Source organism: Sinohyriopsis cumingii, chromosome 11, assembly GCF_028554795.1.
Source record: "Sinohyriopsis cumingii isolate HCF-2022 chromosome 11, ASM2855479v2, whole genome shotgun sequence".
In the NCBI taxonomy this organism is placed as follows: Eukaryota; Metazoa; Mollusca; class Bivalvia; order Unionida; family Unionidae; genus Sinohyriopsis; species Sinohyriopsis cumingii.
In genome coordinates, this window is record NC_142971.1 from 50,729,409 (window position 1) to 50,750,416 (window position 21,008).

The 21,008-nt window shown below is 38.7% G+C and overlaps 1 protein-coding gene across 2 annotated transcripts in view; it reads left to right on the forward strand.

Annotated features, from left to right (window-relative positions):
- The window catches only part of LOC149788434 (low-density lipoprotein receptor-related protein 2-like), an 82,835-nt gene that overhangs the window by 46,653 nt on the left and 15,174 nt on the right, over positions 1-21,008 (forward strand). For both annotated transcript variants that reach the window (XM_089974426.1, XM_089974425.1), the window contains exons 16-20: positions 927-1,083; positions 1,534-1,649; positions 2,043-2,168; positions 19,264-19,434; positions 20,177-20,347. In XM_089974426.1, the coding sequence (XP_089830552.1) occupies positions 927-1,083; positions 1,534-1,649; positions 2,043-2,168; positions 19,264-19,434; positions 20,177-20,347 (741 nt within the window). The remainder of the gene's footprint in view (positions 1-926; positions 1,084-1,533; positions 1,650-2,042; positions 2,169-19,263; positions 19,435-20,176; positions 20,348-21,008) is intronic.

A 21,008-nucleotide genomic window follows, 5' to 3' on the forward strand; every position in this document is an offset into this window, starting at 1 on the left:
ATGAAACAAGTCACTACGTTTCATCATAACCTATATAGAAGTAGCATCGGTCCATTGCATATGACAACATTGATTTTCACATCCCTCTCCTCGCAACAATTTATTTGTCTGAAGGAACTAAACTTTCCTTCGATACATTATTTGTGAGGCAGATAAGACTCACATTTTGTATTCACTCAAAAGAACATCAAAATCACTCCCTGCATTCTTATATTTTTAAAATTCCTCTCTGGCAAACGCAATAACTTGGATCATAAGACACTTATCCCACCTTTAAAAACTTGTTTTACAAAAACACGTGTTCCACAACTTGCAATGACTTGTTCCGTAATGACCGCTCCGGTGGCCCAGTGGTTAGAGCGTCCGCCTCGGATGCGGGAGGTAATGGGTTCGATCCCAGGCCGAGTCATACCAAAGACTTACAAAAATGGCACTAACAGCTGCCTCGCTTGGCGCTCAGCATTAAGAGGTTAGTGTTAGGACTGGTCGGTCTGGTGTCAGATAATGTGACTGGGTGGTACATCGTGCTACATGTCTGCTAGATATCACTATAAACTGCCACACTGCAGACATCGTAGCGATATGACTGAATTTTTTTTTTTAAAGTTACGTTAAAAATCCAAATCACATCCCATAACACTGTTCCTAATAATATGAATCGCAATCGTTAATACTTGCACTAACATCAACCATGCTGACGTTTTTCATCAACTTGTTTCGTAAAAGCCCAAGTTCGGCAAATGTTAAGTGTCACTCTGTGCAATAACTAATTTTGAAGTATGATACGTAATTTTAATGTGCCCGTCATAAAAGTGTTTGATAGATAGATAGATAGATATATAGATAGATATAGATAGACAGACAGACAGACAACTTGTAATGATAAAATGACGCGTCGTCAAATATTCTATCATCCTGTGTTACAGATAACAAAATCTACTGGACGGATAATGTACTTGACACGGTGGAGAGGTCGGATTTCAATGGCAACGGACGCTTAATAGTGTCTGAGGAGACGGGAGCCAAACCTTTAGATATTGTTCTGTCCGGCAATTATCTCTTCTTTACAGCTCTGGAAAGACAGTACGTATATCCTGGGTACATTGTCTTCATAATTTTGCGGTGAACACATTGGAAATAGTTGTGAATGTAATAGTCAAGTGTTTGTCGGAATTTGATTCCTGTAAGAACTTCTATGAATAAAGGTTTATAAGAACTTGAACTGTAAGTGACTGTTCATCGATTGTTCCTAATGTGTGTGTGTGTGAGTGTGTGTGTGTATGTGAGAGAGAGAGAGAGATATCCTAATTGATCACACTCCACACAAATATGAGTAAGCTCCTTTGATAAATAAATACGTATCGAATTTACGCTGAGGAAAGTAGATACGGATCGTCAGTTATTGTGTAATTTGTTTAGACTTTGTGAACAACGACTTCCGTTTTGACCTTGAGTTAAAGTATGACTACTTTCCAACAGAAGCGCGAATTTAACGAATTGATTGTCCATCATAATTATTACGTTTCGCGGCAGATACGTAACTAAAATAAACAAGAACAACAAAGACGACAGGGGAAGGTTTGCGGGACATGTGGAATTCGGCGGTCTGGAATCAATTGCCGTTTTCAACTCCTCTGAAATCCCACCGAGTAAGTAACGCTCCAGACGTGAAATACCTTTTAATAGTAGTTTAATAAACCCTCTTTCTATTTCAGTCTCTGTTGCTCTCTCTGTTTATTTCCCAATTTTTGTTATAATTTGGCTTGAGTTCATATTCATCTATTGGGTGATTGATGAATAATGTTTGAAATTACTATTGATTTCCATTCAGGATGCCTTGATTTACACAATATAACCATTTAAGGTACTTGCATATTTTGCTTGCAGTCCGTTAACTCTATCAGACTTGCTTGCTGATACAATTAGTACCTTTAATTTGCCTGATTTATTAACATTTGCATACTAATATTTATGCAAAGAAAGAAAATGCTAAACAGAATTGTTCACTAATTATAATTTAGCTTTTCTCTTTTTCTTGTTAGCCAATTCTCTATGTTCAAAGAACAATGGCGGCTGCGAGCAGTTCTGCATCCCTATGCCGAACAATACCCGTGTGTGTAAATGTCAGGAAGGAGAAGTGTTAGTCGGCGGGCGAAACTGCAACGGATGTAAGTATATTCATGATATCTGAAGTCCCCACATCAAATACATTCTAAAGGAGGTCATTCGATATGAAAACATAATAACTGGCAAATGTCAATAAAATCTTTTGAAATTCAATGTAGTCTCCATTCCTGTTATGAATGTATTGGTCTTATTATAGCCTGAACCAAATTACTATCTGTTCGTAAAATTATGTTAGAAATTGGACACTAAATCTTCACATTTTTGTTGAAATCGAGATACATATCACTATCTCGGTAATGACGATTTCATAATTGACTATACTAAATATAATTAATTGCACATCATACCCGTTAGAGGTTCAAATTCACTCAGATTGGGTCAATGATAGTTCACTGCTTATTGAAAACAATATACCACTTGTATATAGTCGGTATAAGTAGTAAAGTGGGCCACTATAGCCTCAATGGGAATTAGCATTACAGAACCCCCCTGGGCCACTATAGCCTCAATGGAAATTTAACATGGGGAGAACTCATGGGCCACTATAGCCTCAAGGGGAATTTAACATGGGGAAAAAATCATGGGACACTCTAGCCTCAAGGGGAATTGAACATGGGGAATAAATCGTGGGACTGTCTAGGGACAAGGGGAAATTTAACATGGGAATAAATCGTGGGACTGTCTAGCGTCAAAGGGAATTTAACATATAGAAATTGAACATGGTGGGTCTGTATAGCGTCAAGGGGAATTGAACATGGAGGGATTGTCTAGGGACAATGATGATAGAGGGTCAAACACAACAGAGACAGAGACTTACATACACTAGTACAAGCGTGAAATTTATATATAAAGCGTTACCAAGACCTGAAATCTTGCTGGGGTGTTCAAAAATTTGCATAATTGTAATGATGCTATAAATAGCTATAATCAAGGAAATGCTCAACGACAAAATGGATGTGACTAAAAGTAATGCTAAAATGACGAAATTGTCCCAGAATTTAAAGGAAAATAAACATATCCCCGAAAATTAAGTTACAATGGTTTAGACTAAAATGGATAAAATTAGTAACTACTTACAATATCAACTTGTGTGACGATCGTGGATAAACACCCATGTATCTATTTATAGCTATAATCAGCTAAAATTCCTATGAAATCCCACTATCTATTTATACTACAACTTGTGGGTTATTCCTTTGGAAAACCCCACTATCTTTTTATAGCCTCAGCTTGAGTGACGTTCCTGTTTATGAACTCTAGTACATATGTATAGCTACAACCTGTGGAAATCCCCAAGTCCATATTTATAGTCTCGAAATTTCCAGCGTCAGTGACGTCACTGTACTGAACACTAGGGGATAAATGTCAACAGTGTTGTAAGTGGCTGACCTGAATACACGCTACTGCAGGTAGGTAGGTAGAATGTATTTGATAGGGATAAAGTGAGTTTTATAGGGACAAACAGAGACCAATACACACACACACACACACAACGTACGCGCGCAGACACACGCATACACACACATACACACACACAGAGGGAAGAGGAAAAAACAAACCCCAAATATACTATCAACACAGAAGGGAGATAATACAAACCCCAAATAAACTATCCACACAAACGTACGCGAACGCATACAAACCCCAAATATACTATCGACACAAACGTACGCAAACGCATACAAACCCCAAAATATACTATCCATACAAACGTACGCGAACGCATACAAACCCCAAATATACTATCCACACAAACGTACGCAAACGCATACAAACCCCAAAATATACTATCCACACAAACGTACGCAAACGCATACAAACCCCAAAATATACTATCCATACAAACGTACGCGAACGCATACAAACCCCAAATATACTATCCACACAACGTCGCTAACGCATACAAACCCCAAATATACTATCCACACAACGTCGCTAACACGTACAAACCCGAAATGTACTATCCACACAAACGTATGCGAACGCATAAAACTCCCAAATATACTATCCACACAACGTGGCTAACACATAAAAACCCCAAATATACTATCCACACAACGTCGCTAACTCATACAAACCCCAAATATACTATCCACACAACGTCGCTAACGCATACAAACCCCAAACATACTATCCACACTCGGGAGGAAGAAGAAAAAAAACAACCAAATATACGATCTACACAACGTACGCGAACACACACACACACAAACACACACACACCACAGAGGGAAGAAGAAGAAAACTATTATACACTATCCACACGGAGTGAAGAAATAACCCTTTATATATACTATCAACAAAGAGTGAAGAAAATAACCCATTATATTCCATCAACACAGAGTGAAGAAGAAAAAGTTTTTTGAAAGCACCTAAGCCCTCACCTGCAATGACCACCTATGCCAAACACCTACACCCCACCCCCACTCCCAACACTACAAAACCCATGTAACCCGTTATTTTATGGCATCAGTGTGTGATTTAGGAAACATCAAGACACAAAATGATGGCTGATAGACTGACTATTGTTTACCGACTTGCATGCCTAAAGAGCGTGCGTGAAGGAAAACATCCTTCCATTTCAATTCTAACTCCAGAGTGATAGAGAGCGGTGAAAGAGCACAATTTCATAAAATGTGAGTAAAAACAAAAGGCGCCATCCTTATTATACAATGTCAAGACCAAGATACACTTACGTTTTCTTTCTGGTCTATTCTCTTTTAGAAGGTAGTATGAAATTTCACATCAGGGCCAACGCATCGGCTCACATTGTCAATTTTTCCATTTCCATGTCTTTACTGGCACAAGTTCTTCATCATCTTCAATTTCTTCTTCTTCTGAATCCCTTTTCTCTGCTTCGTCTTGTTTCTGTTTCTTCTCTTTTCTCGTAGGGCACTCTGAATTCCAGTGTCCTTTCTCCTGACAACGATATTAGGTATCTTGACTTTTGTCTCTCTTTCTTAGACGAAGCAGGTATTCTGGAGACAAATACCCATTTACCTTTGCAGATATAGCAAACTTCATTAGCACTTACACACTTTCGTATGACTCTCATCAAATCAACGACCAAAAGAGTAAGTTTTGTTGCCACTTTCCTGTGTGAATTATGCTTTCGTATGAGTTTTAGCAAATATTTGACCAGCAGGTCGATCTGTGCTGACTCTTCCATCTTCTTGATCGTTTGAAAGTGGAATGAATACTGTGACGCTAAGACACTCTCCTTATATACAGGGACCTGCTGCATATGAAACCTAGTCAAATGTAATTTTGCAATAAGATGAAACGATTTCTTTGAGGAAGTAAAAGGCAATGATGTACCGTATCGCCTCACACAAAACCTGAAGTGTTAGTTCAAATCCGTGTCAGCGATTTCGAAGACGACATAACTGAGCTTTAATCTATGCTCTCCAATAATGCCACAAAACCACGAGTCCTGATTCACGCCAAAAGAAATTTCGTTCGGTCCATAAAAAATAGTATCACATCTGAGAAACGCAAAAACGAACTTGCAGAAAACTGAGAACGACGGATTACACCTACAACGTAAATGTATGAGTAAAAGTAGTGCGTAAAACTTAGTCAAATTAAATTTTTATAGTCAAGACGAAACGATCTCTTTTCGAACAAGAAAGCAGACACCAAGCGACAATGGCGATCCGTGTCACACAACACTTTTCAAAATGTATATTATCAGAGGTTTGTTCTAGCGATCTGCACGGTTAAATTAAATGTTGATGTATTTTGCAATAAGACGGACACAATTTCCATGGGATCGCCCATGGTACGATTGTTCGTGCATTAGTTTAATTTTTAAAAATATTTTTTTATATAAATCGCCTATAGGATAGACCCAGTAAAGCATGGCCATTCTCGTCACTGTCTGAATAGCTACTTAAGTCAATTCGAAGCGAACGCGGTAAGAAAATAAGTATAGCCAATGAAATGGCTTACAACGGGTGATGCATTGTTTTGTTCTAGGACTGTGTGGCATAATAATCCCTATGTTCTTGCGTTGTTACCATTACAGTGCAGACAGACTGAAATGTGAACTTACAGGCCCTCTTTGTGTGTGTTGTACCATTTCTTCTTACGACATCAAAATACTGAGCGTCACAGTATTGGTTCGCGTTTTCAAGCTGACCATTTTTTTATATCTCACTTAAACATTTTAACATAAACACTCACACTCACATCGGTAGAGTCAGAACAGACGTGTTACAGTATTGAGGGGCATGTTATCTTTTTTTTTCTTCAAACTAATAAATTTGGGGTTTGTATGAAGTAAAGAATCGAAAGTACAGTGAAACTCAAGGAGGATGACCCAATCTGTCTGTCTATTGATGTGTGTATTTACTTAAGAAGAAATATGACCTCTAAAACACAAAGAGATACGGCAAGCATGATTAGATTAAACACAACGATGTTTTCCTTCACGCCCGTGTAATTTAGAGTTTCAATCGTCTTTGAAGACAAACTTGGTCTCCTTTTGTAGGGCTTGGAATAATAAAAAAACTGAAAAATCTTAAGCACTTTGCTATAGATAATTTCATCAACAGACTAAACAACATAAATACCGTTACAATAATAGAAAGCCTTAAATCTCCTATCAAAAAGAAATGCATCAAAACAATTAAAGATTAACGATAACTAACCAATGAAACAGAATTTAACAAAGGCAATGACATGTGAAGAAATGCCTCTCACTTTGGAAAGGTAGGCGAATGTACTCTGTCATGCACCATCAACTTGAAAAAATTATAAACAGAGAGAAACCTGAATTCAAAATTCAGTTGTTTTTTTCTTCAAAATTGTTTCGTTTCTTTTTTCTTTTTTTTTGGAACAAATCTAAGCACTAATATAGAGTGGAAAAGGGAAAATGCACATACAAGCTTTGATATTTCTGAAAAAATGAGGGGATATTCCTAACGTTCATAACTGCCTATATATGCTTGGACTTGTCTGTGACTTATCCACAAAACAAGATGTACATATTTCTGGTCAAGCTGCAAGTTTGTGCGTGTTTTTGAAAATGGTAAAAATTGGATATACAATTTTCTCGTGACACTTATAAAGTGAAGAGTCTGTGCAAGTGTCAAAAGCCAAAGTCATATAAGTTTTGTATTTTGTACGGCTTGTAAAGATTTCCACTTTAGAAAATGTGAAGTATCACAAGTTATTATCACAAACAGAAGTGGAACATAGGGGCTTGCAAGAAAGAAAATAACCCAGACAGTTGGTGTCATCAAGAGTGCTAGAGACGGTACCCGAACTTGCTTGCTTGCTTACTTGAATTAAAGTGATTTTCGCTATAATGGAGCATGTATCACTGGTTTAATAATGCACCGCGTGATTTTTAATTACTCCTGGGGAAGGAAAGAGAGCCTCATCCCCCAGGTTTTTATGTACTCACAGACTATTTTTAAATTTAGCCACTCAGGTGTAGGACTAACTAGTCCTTAACAACCTGACTGAAAGGCTTTAAACATGAGTGGGAATTGTCTCACCACACACTCATTTTTCTGTCCGAGCGTGGTAAAGGAGGAAAAAGGTGCTCAGCAAGACAGCCATGGATGTTAAGTACTCACCAAAACGCTAGCCCGTATTTATTTCAAATCAAGTCGTGTCACCAAAAAAGACGACGTGTACGACATAAAAGGCATTGTCAAACGCAGAAACCGTAAAGTGGGCAAACGACGTGTCAAAGAAGTCAAAGTACGTTGGAAAGGATATCCGCCCAGTTTTCATTCTTGGATCGACGGTTCGCACGTCATCGACTATAAAAAGAAGTGACCATCATTCCCTTTCACACAGATTCAGCTACTGCGATCACTCCTTCACCCAATTCGTCTCTGCAAGATCTACAAAAACAACCCTTGTGGGTGTGGTGTGGAGAACGTGTGCCTAAAACGCAAATCGTCTTTTTCTGCCAAATCTTCGTGGTGTATTGTGTCATCGAGGCAGCCATTGCCAATTTGAGTTTGCAACAAGGAGACAAACAACTGTGGACCATTTTATTGAGCAGTTGCATCGGTTACCTGCTTCCCTATCCCTCCCTGAAATTCTCCTCGAACGGGAACAACGGGAACCTTGTGTCCAGTGTCAGTGCCAGTCACCACTCCAATAACAACAACAACTCCATTTTGGGCGGAGACACTCCTCTGACTTCTAGTAACACCTCGGAGAGCAACAAAACTCTGGAATTATGAGCAATAACAACCAATTTTACTTAACCTTACCCAGTGACAGTTCCATGGAGGTGTTTCCCAAGAACACGTTGTGCTGTTACACGGTCAAATTACCTCAGACCATCCAGTTAGATCACGAAGCCCATTGGGAAGTGGCTTTAGTGGAAATCATTCACCCAACACAAATCAAAAACATCACCGAAAAGCAAAACACTTTCGAGGTGGAAATCCTGAATGCCCAATTGGAGGAAGAGATCAACAAAATCGGGTTTTTAGGGGACACAAGACCAGCCAGCAATCCAGCCTTCATTATCTACACCTTGAAAATTCCTTCAGGTGATTATTTTAGTGGTGAACATTTGGTGGACACTATTGCGGACAGGTTCAACTTAGCCTTTGGCAAATCACTGAACAGAGCCAAAAAAAGTGTGAAGATTGAGTACCATAAAGTGGCTCATCGTCTCATGATCAAATTTCAAGATACGGACACATTGTCCCTCAGGTTCAATGGTAGTTTGAAATTTTGGGTGGACATGCAGAAATGGTCACAAACAATTTGAGCCCCAAGATCAACAGTAATATGGATTTTTACAGAGCTTTTGGAAACCCGGTAGAACTGAACCAAGGACTTAATTTGATCTTTGTGTATTCCGATGTGGTGGAGTACAACGTGGTGGGACACACCTCTGTGCCGTTACTGCGTGTCATTCCGTTCAAAGTGGATAGTACCACAAACAATGACCAGGAAGGTGCAAACACCTATCACGTACACCGTGAATTTGTACATCCTCACTATTTGCCCGTCAGTAAGTCGTATTTAGACACTGTCAACATTGCTATAAAAGGAGATCTGGGACAAAATATTCCATTCTCCAAAGGGAAAGTTACAGTGAAACTCCATTTTCGAAAACGGTTCTCTAACGAATTGTAAGTCAAGACAGCGACGAGTGACATTTTCACCCTATAAAATCCGGCCAGATGCGTGTGGAATTTCAGTTTGCAGAAAATCTACGCGCAGATAATACGGTGAACGTCATCCTGTATGCTGAATTTGACAATACGATATTAACCAACAGTTTGAAAGAAGTCATTCTACACTATTAGAAGTCATGGAAGACTTTTATCAATGTTTATATAGTAGGGATTCTTTGGACATGGAATGTGAAGATCCTGAGGAAGGAGAACCCCAAGACAAAGACAAAGAAGTCATCATGATGAAGTCTAGATGGCCAGAACAAGAATCACATTTAGTTTCCTGTTTTGCTATAGTCTTGACAGAAAAAAATTAAGGAATTGATCAAGAAAGATTGCTTTGGATGTCATAACGATCATCCCAGTCAAATTCAACACGATAAATGCCTGATGCTGAGTCAAGAAGAATAATTGGACGAATATCTGGACGAAGCTTGGAGTCTCATCACGGAAGAAGACGTGTTACAACAGTGGTATAAAGGCTTGCGTGAACATTATTGTCCTCCATTAACAACTCAAGAGATCCATCGCATCGAAGCTCTCTTGGATCAGAGTTGGGAGACAAGGCGAAGAAACGGTTACTTGTCAGACATTTTCAAGCAAAAAGTCAGGATCGAATTGATCACTTATCATTACCTGTGAAGAAAAAACCCACACAAAGCAGGGATACCTGGGAACTTTATTACCTTTTGAACCACAGTTCGTACACTGCTTCTTGGAATCCTGTCGTCTGTGCTAAAGATGAACTCCCTCATTGCACACCTCAAAACCATCAAGCTTATGTGATCAACACGGACGACAGTCATCTCCCAGGAACCCACTGAGTAGCCGTCTACTTTCCTCAAGAAGGATGTGTGGAATATTTCGATTCGTATGGATTGCCCCCTTTGGAAGACGATATCATCGACTTTATGAGAAGAAATACTCAGACCACACGATTAAATAATGTGAAATAACAAGGCACATATTCCTTGGTGTGTGGACAATATTGTGTGTATTTTCTGCATCATCGTAGTCTGGGCTATTCTTTAGAACATTTAGTGACTTATTTTGATCGTCATTCTTCTAGAAACGATGAGAAAGTACATCGATGGTTTTGTGACCAGTATGCTTATCTTTTGTCTCTAACTAGGAAACGTAGTGTCCATCAATGGCCTAATGACATACCACAGTGGAAATCACAATTTCATTCACAACGTTGTCAGCCCTGTCCAAAATAATGTGTGAGTTGGAAAACAAATGTCTGTGATTAGAAAAAAATGTTTGATGTTATATTGTTGGATTATTGTTAAAAAATGTTAGAGTTGTTTGTTAGTGTTAAGTAATTTTGAATAAAAATGTTGTGTTTTGAAGAAATAAATGCCTTTGTGGTTTGTTTAACTATAGGTATCCTGATTCATGCTCTTTGACTTCTCTCTATCCCTCCCATAACACTATTTGAACGGTTCGGCTCGAAAACCGTGGAGGGATGTTTTCCTTCACGTCCGCGCTTTGACTTTAAAGCCGGGGTAGCCTCCAGTCTAACCATCCATTGTCGACTCATCCTCCTACGAAGATGTGCTCCAAACTAGCTAAGCTAAACGAAGCCTACGTGAATTTGCACAGGGTCAGACACAGTCTGATACCGAAGCCAGAAGAGATAGAGAATGTGAGAGTGCTAAAAGTCACTGAAGCCCTGAAAGAAGAGCTCTTCAAGGAGGAATTCAAGAAGGAGAAAGAAGAATGGACGGAGAAGTACTGACTTCATAAACAGCAGAGAGAGCAGCAACAGCAGCAGCAGCACGAACCTGACAGAGGCTTTGTATTCAGTGGTATCGACACCAAAGAGTTCTTCTTCTCTTTCCGAAGAAGCAGACCTTATCCTGTGAGAAAGCCTGTCGTCAGAGGAGGCCGCCATCTTATAACCTAAGCGATCGCCATAGCTTCAAGTTCCCCCCCCCCCCCAAAAAAAAAACATTTCAGGGCTACCCCATACACTCGAAAAGAAATAACATTCCATTGCCTATGATATGTTAGTCAGTTAGAAGAAAAAATACAGAAGTGAGTCTATCAGCACATGATTTCTTTATCTTCGTTAGAAAGTGTGACTCTAAGCCCTTCGTTTCCGTCGCCTATCAAAATTTTTAAAATAGTGATGTTCTGTAAAAAGTGAGTGAGTGTTTCTTTTAGGTCTGTGCGTTTTTTTTGTTGGTGATAATATAGATAATGTAAGTTCGGGTACAACGAAATTAAAAGAATTAGGCCCAGAACTCGGTGTGGAGGGAAGAAATATACGCAGCAGCGGGAGCAAGAAATGCAGACCTAGCCAGTTAGCACTCCACCCACCTCGAGAACACAAATAACATCTAGTCAACAGCCGACTATACCTAACAAACAACCCGTCCCGGAAAGAGTGGTGGCAAAACAAAGGGCCAATTATGTTAGACAAACGGTATGGCAAACTCAAATTTAATTATCGGAGGCACTACGTTCTTTTCTCACTCGGATACTACAGGCAATCTCAGCTGAAAGAACAACCACAACAACAATAACAGCGACAGACACCATAGCAGCGGATTTGAAACTATCTACCTCAACTGAAGAATTAGTATCAGAACCAGAAGAGGAAATTGAGGCGGTTGAGGAGGAGGAGGGGGACGCTGACCCTCGTTGAGAAGTACACCAAAATGGGGCTAGATCAAGCATTGTATGACGTCAACAAAGCAGGGCAGTTTATTAGAGCCATACAATACGTTGCCTACAAATCTCTAGACACCTTTAAACCAAGACCTTCTCAGTGGGGATTAGGGGTCAGAGTTCTTCCCCAATTCTACAGACAAGCCTACACTGGATACCCCTTCAGTCAACTGGTAGAAGCTGCTGCTTACATTACCACCCATCATGGCTACGCATTTCCTGATATCAAGAATCATGAGACTAGGAGTGCGGGAAAGAACGTGAAAGCAAAAGAGAGACGTGTTACCTTCTAACAGAAAAAACAGCCTTTTTTAGGGCTCCAAAAAATTGCCTTTTATTAAATAGGGAACCATATTTGGCTTGGTATCCCACCTTGACTAAACTATTCTCGAAACAAACTTGACCCATTGGAACACCGCAACAAACTTAACTTTTTAAACCTAACAGTGACCAAACTGGTATATGTCGCTTAGACATAATAATTTAAATAAGATCAGTATGGCTATTTTTATGTACACTAATTACTAATATTAGACAGATATGTTAGGAAGTAGGAAATTTAACAGACTCGTTAGATTTGAACTAATTGCACAGGTGGTTAACACATTATTGGTACTTTTTATTGTCCATTAGCAAAAACGGGACTTGATTTGAAATAAGTACGGGCTAGCGTTTTGGTGAGTACTTAACATCCATGGCTGTCTTGCTGAGCACCTTTTTCCTCCTTTACCACGCTCGGACAGAAAAATGTGGTGAGACAATTCCCACTCATGTTTAAAGCCTTTCAGTCAGGTTGTTAAGGACTAGCTAGTCCTACACCTGAGTGGCTAAATTTAAAAATAGTCTGTGAGTACATAAAAGCCTGGGGGATGAGGCTCTCTTTCCTTCCCCAGGAGTAATTAAAAATCACGCGGTGCATTATTAAACCAGTGATACATGCTCCATTATAGCGAAAATCACTTTAATTCAAGTAAGCAAGCAAGCAAGTTCGGGTACCGTCTCTAGCACTCTTGATGACACCAACTGTCTGGGTTATTTTCTTTCTTGCAAGCCCCTATGTTCCACTTCTGTTTGTGATAATAACTTGTGATACTTCACATTTTCTAAAGTGGAAATCTTTACAAGCCGTACAAAATACAAAACTTATATGACTTTGGCTTTTGACACTTGCACAGACTCTTCACTTTATAAGTGTCACGAGAAAATTGTATATCCAATTTTTACCATTTTCAAAAACACGCACAAACTTGCAGCTTGACCAGAAATATGTACATCTTGTTTTGTGGATAAGTCACAGACAAGTCCAAGCATATATAGGTGGTTATGAATGTTAGGAATATCCCCTCATTTTTTCAGAAATATCAAAGCTTGTATGTGCATTTTCCCTTTTCCACTCTATATTAGTGCTTAAATTTGTTCCAAAAAAAGAAAAAAGAAACGAAACAATTTTGAAGAAAAAAACAACTGAATTTTGAATTCAGGTTTCTCTCTGTTTATAATTTTTTTCAAGTTGATGGTGCATGACAGAGTACATTCGCCTACCTTTCCAAAGTGAGAGGCATTTCTTCACATGTCATTGCCTTTGTTAAATTCTGTTTCATTGGTTAGTTATCGTTAATCTTTAATTGTTTTGATGCATTTCTTTTTGATAGGAGATTTAAGGCTTTCTATTATTGTAACGGTATTTATGTTGTTTAGTCTGTTGATGAAATTATCTATAGCAAAGTGCTTAAGATTTTTCAGTTTTTTTATTATTTCAAGCCCTACAAAAGGAGACCAAGTTTGTCTTCAAAGACGATTGAAACTCTAAATTACACGGGCGTGAAGGAAAACATCGTTGTGTTTAATCTAATCATGCTTGCCGTATCTCTTTGTGTTTTAGAGGTCATATTTCTTCTTAAGTAAATACACGCATCAATAGACAGACAGATTGGGTCATCCTCCTTGAGTTTCACTGTACTTTCGATTCTTTACTTCATACAAACCCCAAATTTATTAGTTTGAAGAAAAAAAAAAGATAACATGCCCCTCAATACTGTAACACGTCTGTTCTGACTCTACCGATGTGAGTGTGAGTGTTTATGTTAAAATGTTTAAGTGAGATATAAAAAAATGGTCAGCTTGAAAACGCGAACCAATACTGTGACGCTCAGTATTTTGATGTCGTAAGAAGAAATGGTACAACACACACAAAGAGGGCCTGTAAGTTCACATTTCAGTCTGTCTGCACTGTAATGGTAACAACGCAAGAACATAGGGATTATTATGCCACACAGTCCTAGAACAAAACAATGCATCACCCGTTGTAAGCCATTTCATTGGCTATACTTATTTTCTTACCGCGTTCGCTTCGAATTGACTTAAGTAGCTATTCAGACAGTGACGAGAATGGCCATGCTTTACTGGGTCTATCCTATAGGCGATTTATATAAAAAAATATTTTTAAAAATTAAACTAATGCACGAACAATCGTACCATGGGCGATCCCATGGAAATTGTGTCCGTCTTATTGCAAAATACATCAACATTTAATTTAACCGTGCAGATCGCTAGAACAAACCTCTGATAATATACATTTTGAAAAGTGTTGTGTGACACGGATCGCCATTGTCGCTTGGTGTCTGCTTTCTTGTTCGAAAAGAGATCGTTTCGTCTTGACTATAAAAATTTAATTTGACTAAGTTTTACGCACTACTTTTACTCATACATTTACGTTGTAGGTGTAATCCGTCGTTCTCAGTTTTCTGGAAGTTCGTTTTTGCGTTTCTCAGATGTGATACTATTTTTTATGGACCGAACGAAATTTCTTTTGGCGTGAATCAGGACTCGTGGTTTTGTGGCATAATTGGAGAGCATAGATTAAAGCTCAGTTATGTCGTCTTCGAAATCGCTGACACGGATTTGAACTAACACTTCAGGTTTTGTGTGAGGCGATACGGTACATCATTGCCTTTTACTTCCTCAATGAAATCGTTTCATCTTATTGCAAAATTACATTTGACTAGGTTTCATATGCAGCAGGTCCCTGTATATAAGGAGAGTGTCTTAGCGTCACAGTATTCATTCCACTTTCAAACGATCAAGAAGATGAAAGAGTCAGCACAGATCGACCTGCTGGTCAAATATATGCTAAAACTCATACGAAAGCATAATTCACACGCGAAAGTGGCAACAAAACTTACTCTTTTGGTCGTTGATTTGATGAGAGTCATACGAAAGTGTGTAAGTGCTAATGAAGTTTGCTATATCTGCAAAGGTAAATGGGTATTTGTCTCCAGAATACCTGCTTCGTCTAAGAAAGAGAGACAAAAGTCAAGATACCTAATATCGTTGTCAGGAGAAAGGACACTGGAATTCAGAGTGCCCTACGAGAAAAGAGAAGAAACAGAAACAAAACGATACAGAGAAGAGGGATTCAGAAGAAGAAGAAATTGAAGATAATGAAGAACTTGTGCCAGTAAAGACATGGAAATGGAAAAATTGACAATGTGAGCCGATGCGTTGGCCCTGATGTGAAATTTCATACTACCTTCTAAAAGAGAATAGACCAGAAAGAAAACGTAAGTGTATCTTGGTCTTGACATTGTATAATAAGGATGGCGCCTTTTGTTTTTACTCACACTTTATGAAATTGTGCTCTTTCACCGCTCTCTATCACTCTGGAGTTAGAATTGAAATGGAAGGATGTTTTCCTTCACGCACGCTCTTTAGGCATGCAAGTCGGTAAATAATAGTCAGTCTATTCAGCCATCATTTTGTGTCTTGATGTTTCCTAAATCACACACTGATGCCATAAAATAACGGGTTACATGGGTTTTGTAGTGTTGGGAGTGGGGATGGGGTGTAGGTGTTTGGCAGAGGTGGTCATTGCAGGTGAGGGCTTAGGTGCTTTCAAAAAACTTTTTCTTCTTCACTCTGTGTTGATGGAATATAATGGGTTATTTTCATCACTCCCTGTTGATAGTATATATAAAGGGTTATTTCTTCACTCCGTGTGGATAGTGTATAATGGTTTTCTTCTTCTTCCCTCTGTGGTGTGTGTGTGTGTGTGTGTGTGTGTGTGTGTGTTCGCGTACGTTGTGTAGATCGTATATTTGGTTGTTTTTTTTTTCTTCTTCCTCTCGAGTGTGGATAGTATATTTGGGGTTTGTATCCGTTAGCGACGTTGTGTGGATAGTATATTTGGGGTTTGTATGCGTTAGCGACGTTGTGTGGATAGTATATTTGGGGTTTGTATGCGTTAGCGACGTTGTGTGGATAGTATATTTGGGGTTTTTATGCGTTTGCGTACGTTTGTGTGGATAGTATATTTCGGGTTTGTACGTGTTAGCGACGTTGTGTGGGTAGTATATTTGGGGTTTGTATGCGTTAGCGACGTTGTGTAGATAGTATATTTGGGGTTTGTATGCGTTCGCGTACGTTTGTATGGATAGTATATTTTGGGGTTTGTATGCGTTTGCGTACGTTTGTGTGGATAGTATATTTTGGGGTTTGTATGCGTTTGCGTACGTTTGTGTGGATAGTATATTTGGGGTTTGTATGCGTTCGCGTACGTTTGTGTGGATAGTTTATTTGGGGTTTGTATTATCTCCCTTCTGTGTTGATAGTATATTTGGGGTTTGTTTTTTCCTCTTCCCTCTGTGTGTGTGTGTATGTGTGTGTATGCGTGTGTCTGCGCGCGTACGTTGTGTGTGTGTGTGTGTGTATTGGTCTCTGTTTGTCCCTATAAAACTCACTTTATCCCTATCAAATACATTCTACCTACCTACCTGCAGTAGCGTGTATTCAGGTCAGCCACTTACAACACTGTTGACATTTATCCCCTAGTGTTCAGTACAGTGACGTCACTGACGCTGGAAATTTCGAGACTATAAATATGGACTTGGGGATTTCCACAGGTTGTAGCTATACATATGTACTAGAGTTCATAAACAGGAACGTCACTCAAGCTGAGGCTATAAAAAGATAGTGGGGTTTTCCAAAGGAATAACCCACAAGTTGTAGTATAAATAGATAGTGGGATTTCATAGGAATTTAAGCTGATTATAGCTATAAATAGATACATGGGTGTTTATCCACGATCGTCACACAAGTTGATATTGTAAGTAGTTACTAATTTTATCCATTTTAGTCTAAACCATTGTAACTTAATTTTCGGGGATATGTTTATTTTCCTTTAAATTCTGGGACAATTTCGTCATTTTAGCATTACTTTTAGTCACATCCATTTTGTCGTTGAGCATTTCCTTGATTATAGCTATTTATAGCATCATTACAATTATGCAAATTTTTGAACACCCCAGCAAGATTTCAGGTCTTGGTAACGCTTTATATATAAATCTCACGCTTTAGTAGTGTATGTATGTCTCTGTTTCTGTTGTGTTTCACCCTCTACCATCATTGTCCCTAGACAATCCCTCCATGTTCAATTCCCCTTGACGCTATACAGACCCACCATGTTCAATTTCTATATGTTAAATTCCCTTTGACGCTAGACAGTCCCACGATTTATTCCCATGTTAAATTTCCCCTTGTCCCTAGACAGTCCCACGATTTATTCCCCATGTTCAATTCCCCTTGAGGCTAGAGTGTCCCATGATTTTTTCCCCGTGTTAAATTCCCCTTGAGGCTATAGTGGCCCATGAGTTTTCCCCATGTTAAATTTCCATTGAGGCTATAGTGGCCCAGGGGGGTTCTGTAATGCTAATTCCCATTGAGGCTATAGTGGCCCACTTTACTACTGGTATACTTACATTCAGTGTGTGCAGTTTAATATTTTTGATATGACAATATGTTAGCATATAACTTAATGTGATCCTGATTGGTCAAAATAAGCCCATACAAATTTTGCGCAGTATTCTCCTGACTGACGGGTTGCGATCGAATGAAATGTTCCTACCCCTTGCTTCAATAAATGCTGGCAGCCATTTTTTTTCGGCTCGATTGCCCAAAAGGAAATGTAAGAGTCACGTCTGTCGGGATATGACCACTTTACCTGACAGAGGCTCTTTACGTTATGTATAGTCTATAATGCGCTGAACACTGGCGTTAAATGCAAACCAAGAACAACAGCAACAAATAAAACGTAGGGTTTTGGTCAGTTGATAGCGAGGGTGGTGAGGAGGGGTGAGCGTTATGACTGTAACATGAAATCCGCCCAACGTACAAGCGTGGTTTATGTTAATTTATAGGACTAAATAAAGTAACCTCTGTTCATAGAACAATGTGGAGATAAACCAGTCTCCCAACGTACAGAAAGTTATTCAACCAAAACATTTTTATGCGATAAAATAGCTCAGACGAGCTAATGTTTCTTATTATGTGACGCGATTTCGACTCTAAATAAAATATGTCCATGCTTATTGCAGTCTAATATTCCAAATAAAATAATGCTAATATCCGGTCAAAATACATTAAGTATGTCTGTAATTTCTGTATCTACTAATCTTCCCATCAAATGAATATCAAGCACCTCGAATGCGTAATAGTGAAACTGACACTTTAGGGGCATTCATGGTTGGTCTAATCTAACCTGACTCATACTGACACTTTAGGGGCATTCATGGTTGGTCTAATCTAACCTGACTCATACTGACACTTTAGGGGCATTCATGGTTGGTCTAATCTAACCTGACTCATACTGACACTTTAGGGGCATTCATGGTTGGTCTAATCTAACCTGACTCATACTGACACTTTAGGGGCATTCATGGTTGGTCTAATCTAACCTGACTCATACTGACCTCATAAGGAACATCCATCTGACATTCTATGTAAAATGATATCTGTGTCAAATATTCTATTTATTCGGAAGGAGAGTTTCTCTTTGAGTAATAATTTGTAGAAAAATTTCCTTTAAGTGTTAATGATTATAAAACACATTATTAATTAGACTATCAACTGGTATTATGTTTACGCTAAAAAATAAAATGTGCATCTCGTCTGAGTCAGAATAAAGGAAATTATTTATTCTTCTTTCTCTATAAACTGTTTCCATTAAAAAATATGTGATAAACAGAGTATCAGATGGGTAATGATTTAATAGTCATTTATGAAACTAACTGAATAAATGTCCTATTTCTGTGAGCTAAGACTCGTTTCATAATTTCAATATTAAAACATTACCTATCCATTTCATATCTTATATTTATTGAATCATCGCGATAATAATACATAAATAAATACATCTTGTTAATTATATTCTGCATTGACACGTATTGGTGTGATACATATAATCATATACATCAAAGTGACATGGGTTTGAAACAACCTAATGTTTTGCTTGTCGTATTTCCACTTTCAGCGATTACCTGTCCTCAGGACATCACAGATGGTTCGTTCACTTCTGGCTGTGACTACCAGATGGGGTCACAGTGTTGGTACCAATGTAATGTTGGATACAAACCTTCCAACAAACTGCAAATTCTTACCTGTAGCCGCTTCGGAGAGTGGGACATCCAACAGCCGTGCGAGGGTAAGTAATCCTAAGGTTCGACGAAAGAGAATCGTTATTGTGCCAATACAATCAAAGTAATGTACAATCTGTTTCATGATGGGAAGATCACCCTAGCGGATATTTCATGCTAAAGAGATATTTCTGGTACTTAGGCCTATCCTGAATGAACGGATGGCGTCATAAAAACATCAAGAATGGTTGGGTGAACATTATCCCTTCAATGATGACAACTATGGAAAATTTAACAAGAGACTTTAAGAATTAAAGTATAATCCTGGAACAGTCCATGCACCCTTTTCTTTAGTTTGTCTAGTGTTTTAAAAGCTTTTTTAAGTCTCAAAGTATGTTGAGGTGAGTATAATCAAACAATGAAATAGTAACTTATAAAACTGAAAACTCAGAGGGTAAACGTTTCTGAGAAGCTGCTTAGGTTTAATTGCAGGCGAGTATAGGATGCAGACCTGTCCGTGTTTGACAGTAACTTCGATCGTCAATTATTATAATGGTGACTCGTGCTGTTATACTATCTGTCGATCTCTTGTTAAAAATAATTATAAAACATTCGACATCCGTCTTTGTTCTTTCGTGTATGTTGATTTTTGACACGGACGAGGTAAAGTTATGCTTACCAAAGTATCATCTAAGCTATTCATATCATTTTTGGAGCGTTCTATCCATAAAAATGGATTTGTTTGGCATTTATGTTTCTCTACACGCTCAACATGAAACAATAATTTGTTGATCGATTTTGTTTCTTTAGTAATCTTGTGTCCTGACTACATCCCACTCGGATTCTTGCCACTGTCCTGTAATAGGCAAGTCGGGACCACGTGTATTTACGGCTGCAATCCTGGAGTGACAGCTGTAGCAGACAGTATTGTCTGTCAGCAGTCGGGGAAATGGGACAAAGATATCGCCACACTCTGTCAACGTAAGTATCCATGTCACTGTAACATTATGAGGTGTTATTGCTGGTTGCAATTTCGATACCAAGCCAACGTTTATAAAGCAGTATCATATCATGCTCCATTTTCGGCAAAATGTCTTCCATCTTTGATCTCAGAACTATATGTGTTGTTGGGTGCTACACGACCATTCGAATGGTGTCAGAATTCACTGCTGATATTCAGTATTATGGATCTGAGAGACTTTCCGTCCCTGCACATGAACTTCGTAGCCAGTAACCGTCCCAGAGCATGTGGGAAATTCTGCAGATAATTGAAACTGATTTTTAGTGGTCCCATCAAAGACAAAACTGAAGAAGTCAGATGCTTATATCTCTTAATATGATTGTGAGAAAAGGGACATATGTTGATAAGACCTAAGCAAATATCGACTCTGAAGACGCAGAGAAGCTGGAAATGTCATGTGAGCAATTTAAGGCATAAGCTTATCTTTAACCCGAATCCTTATTTGCATAGCTATGAATTCTTAATGAAGTGCAGGTGCCCATTCTAACGAACAGATTGTAACCAAGTCGAAATTGGAAGGTAAGGTTGCTATTTTCCATTCAAAGCGAAATGTTTAGAGGCAGAACTATTGTAAGGACCATCTAACCAGGGGTGAGAGAAGAACTCGTTATTGGGGAGAAA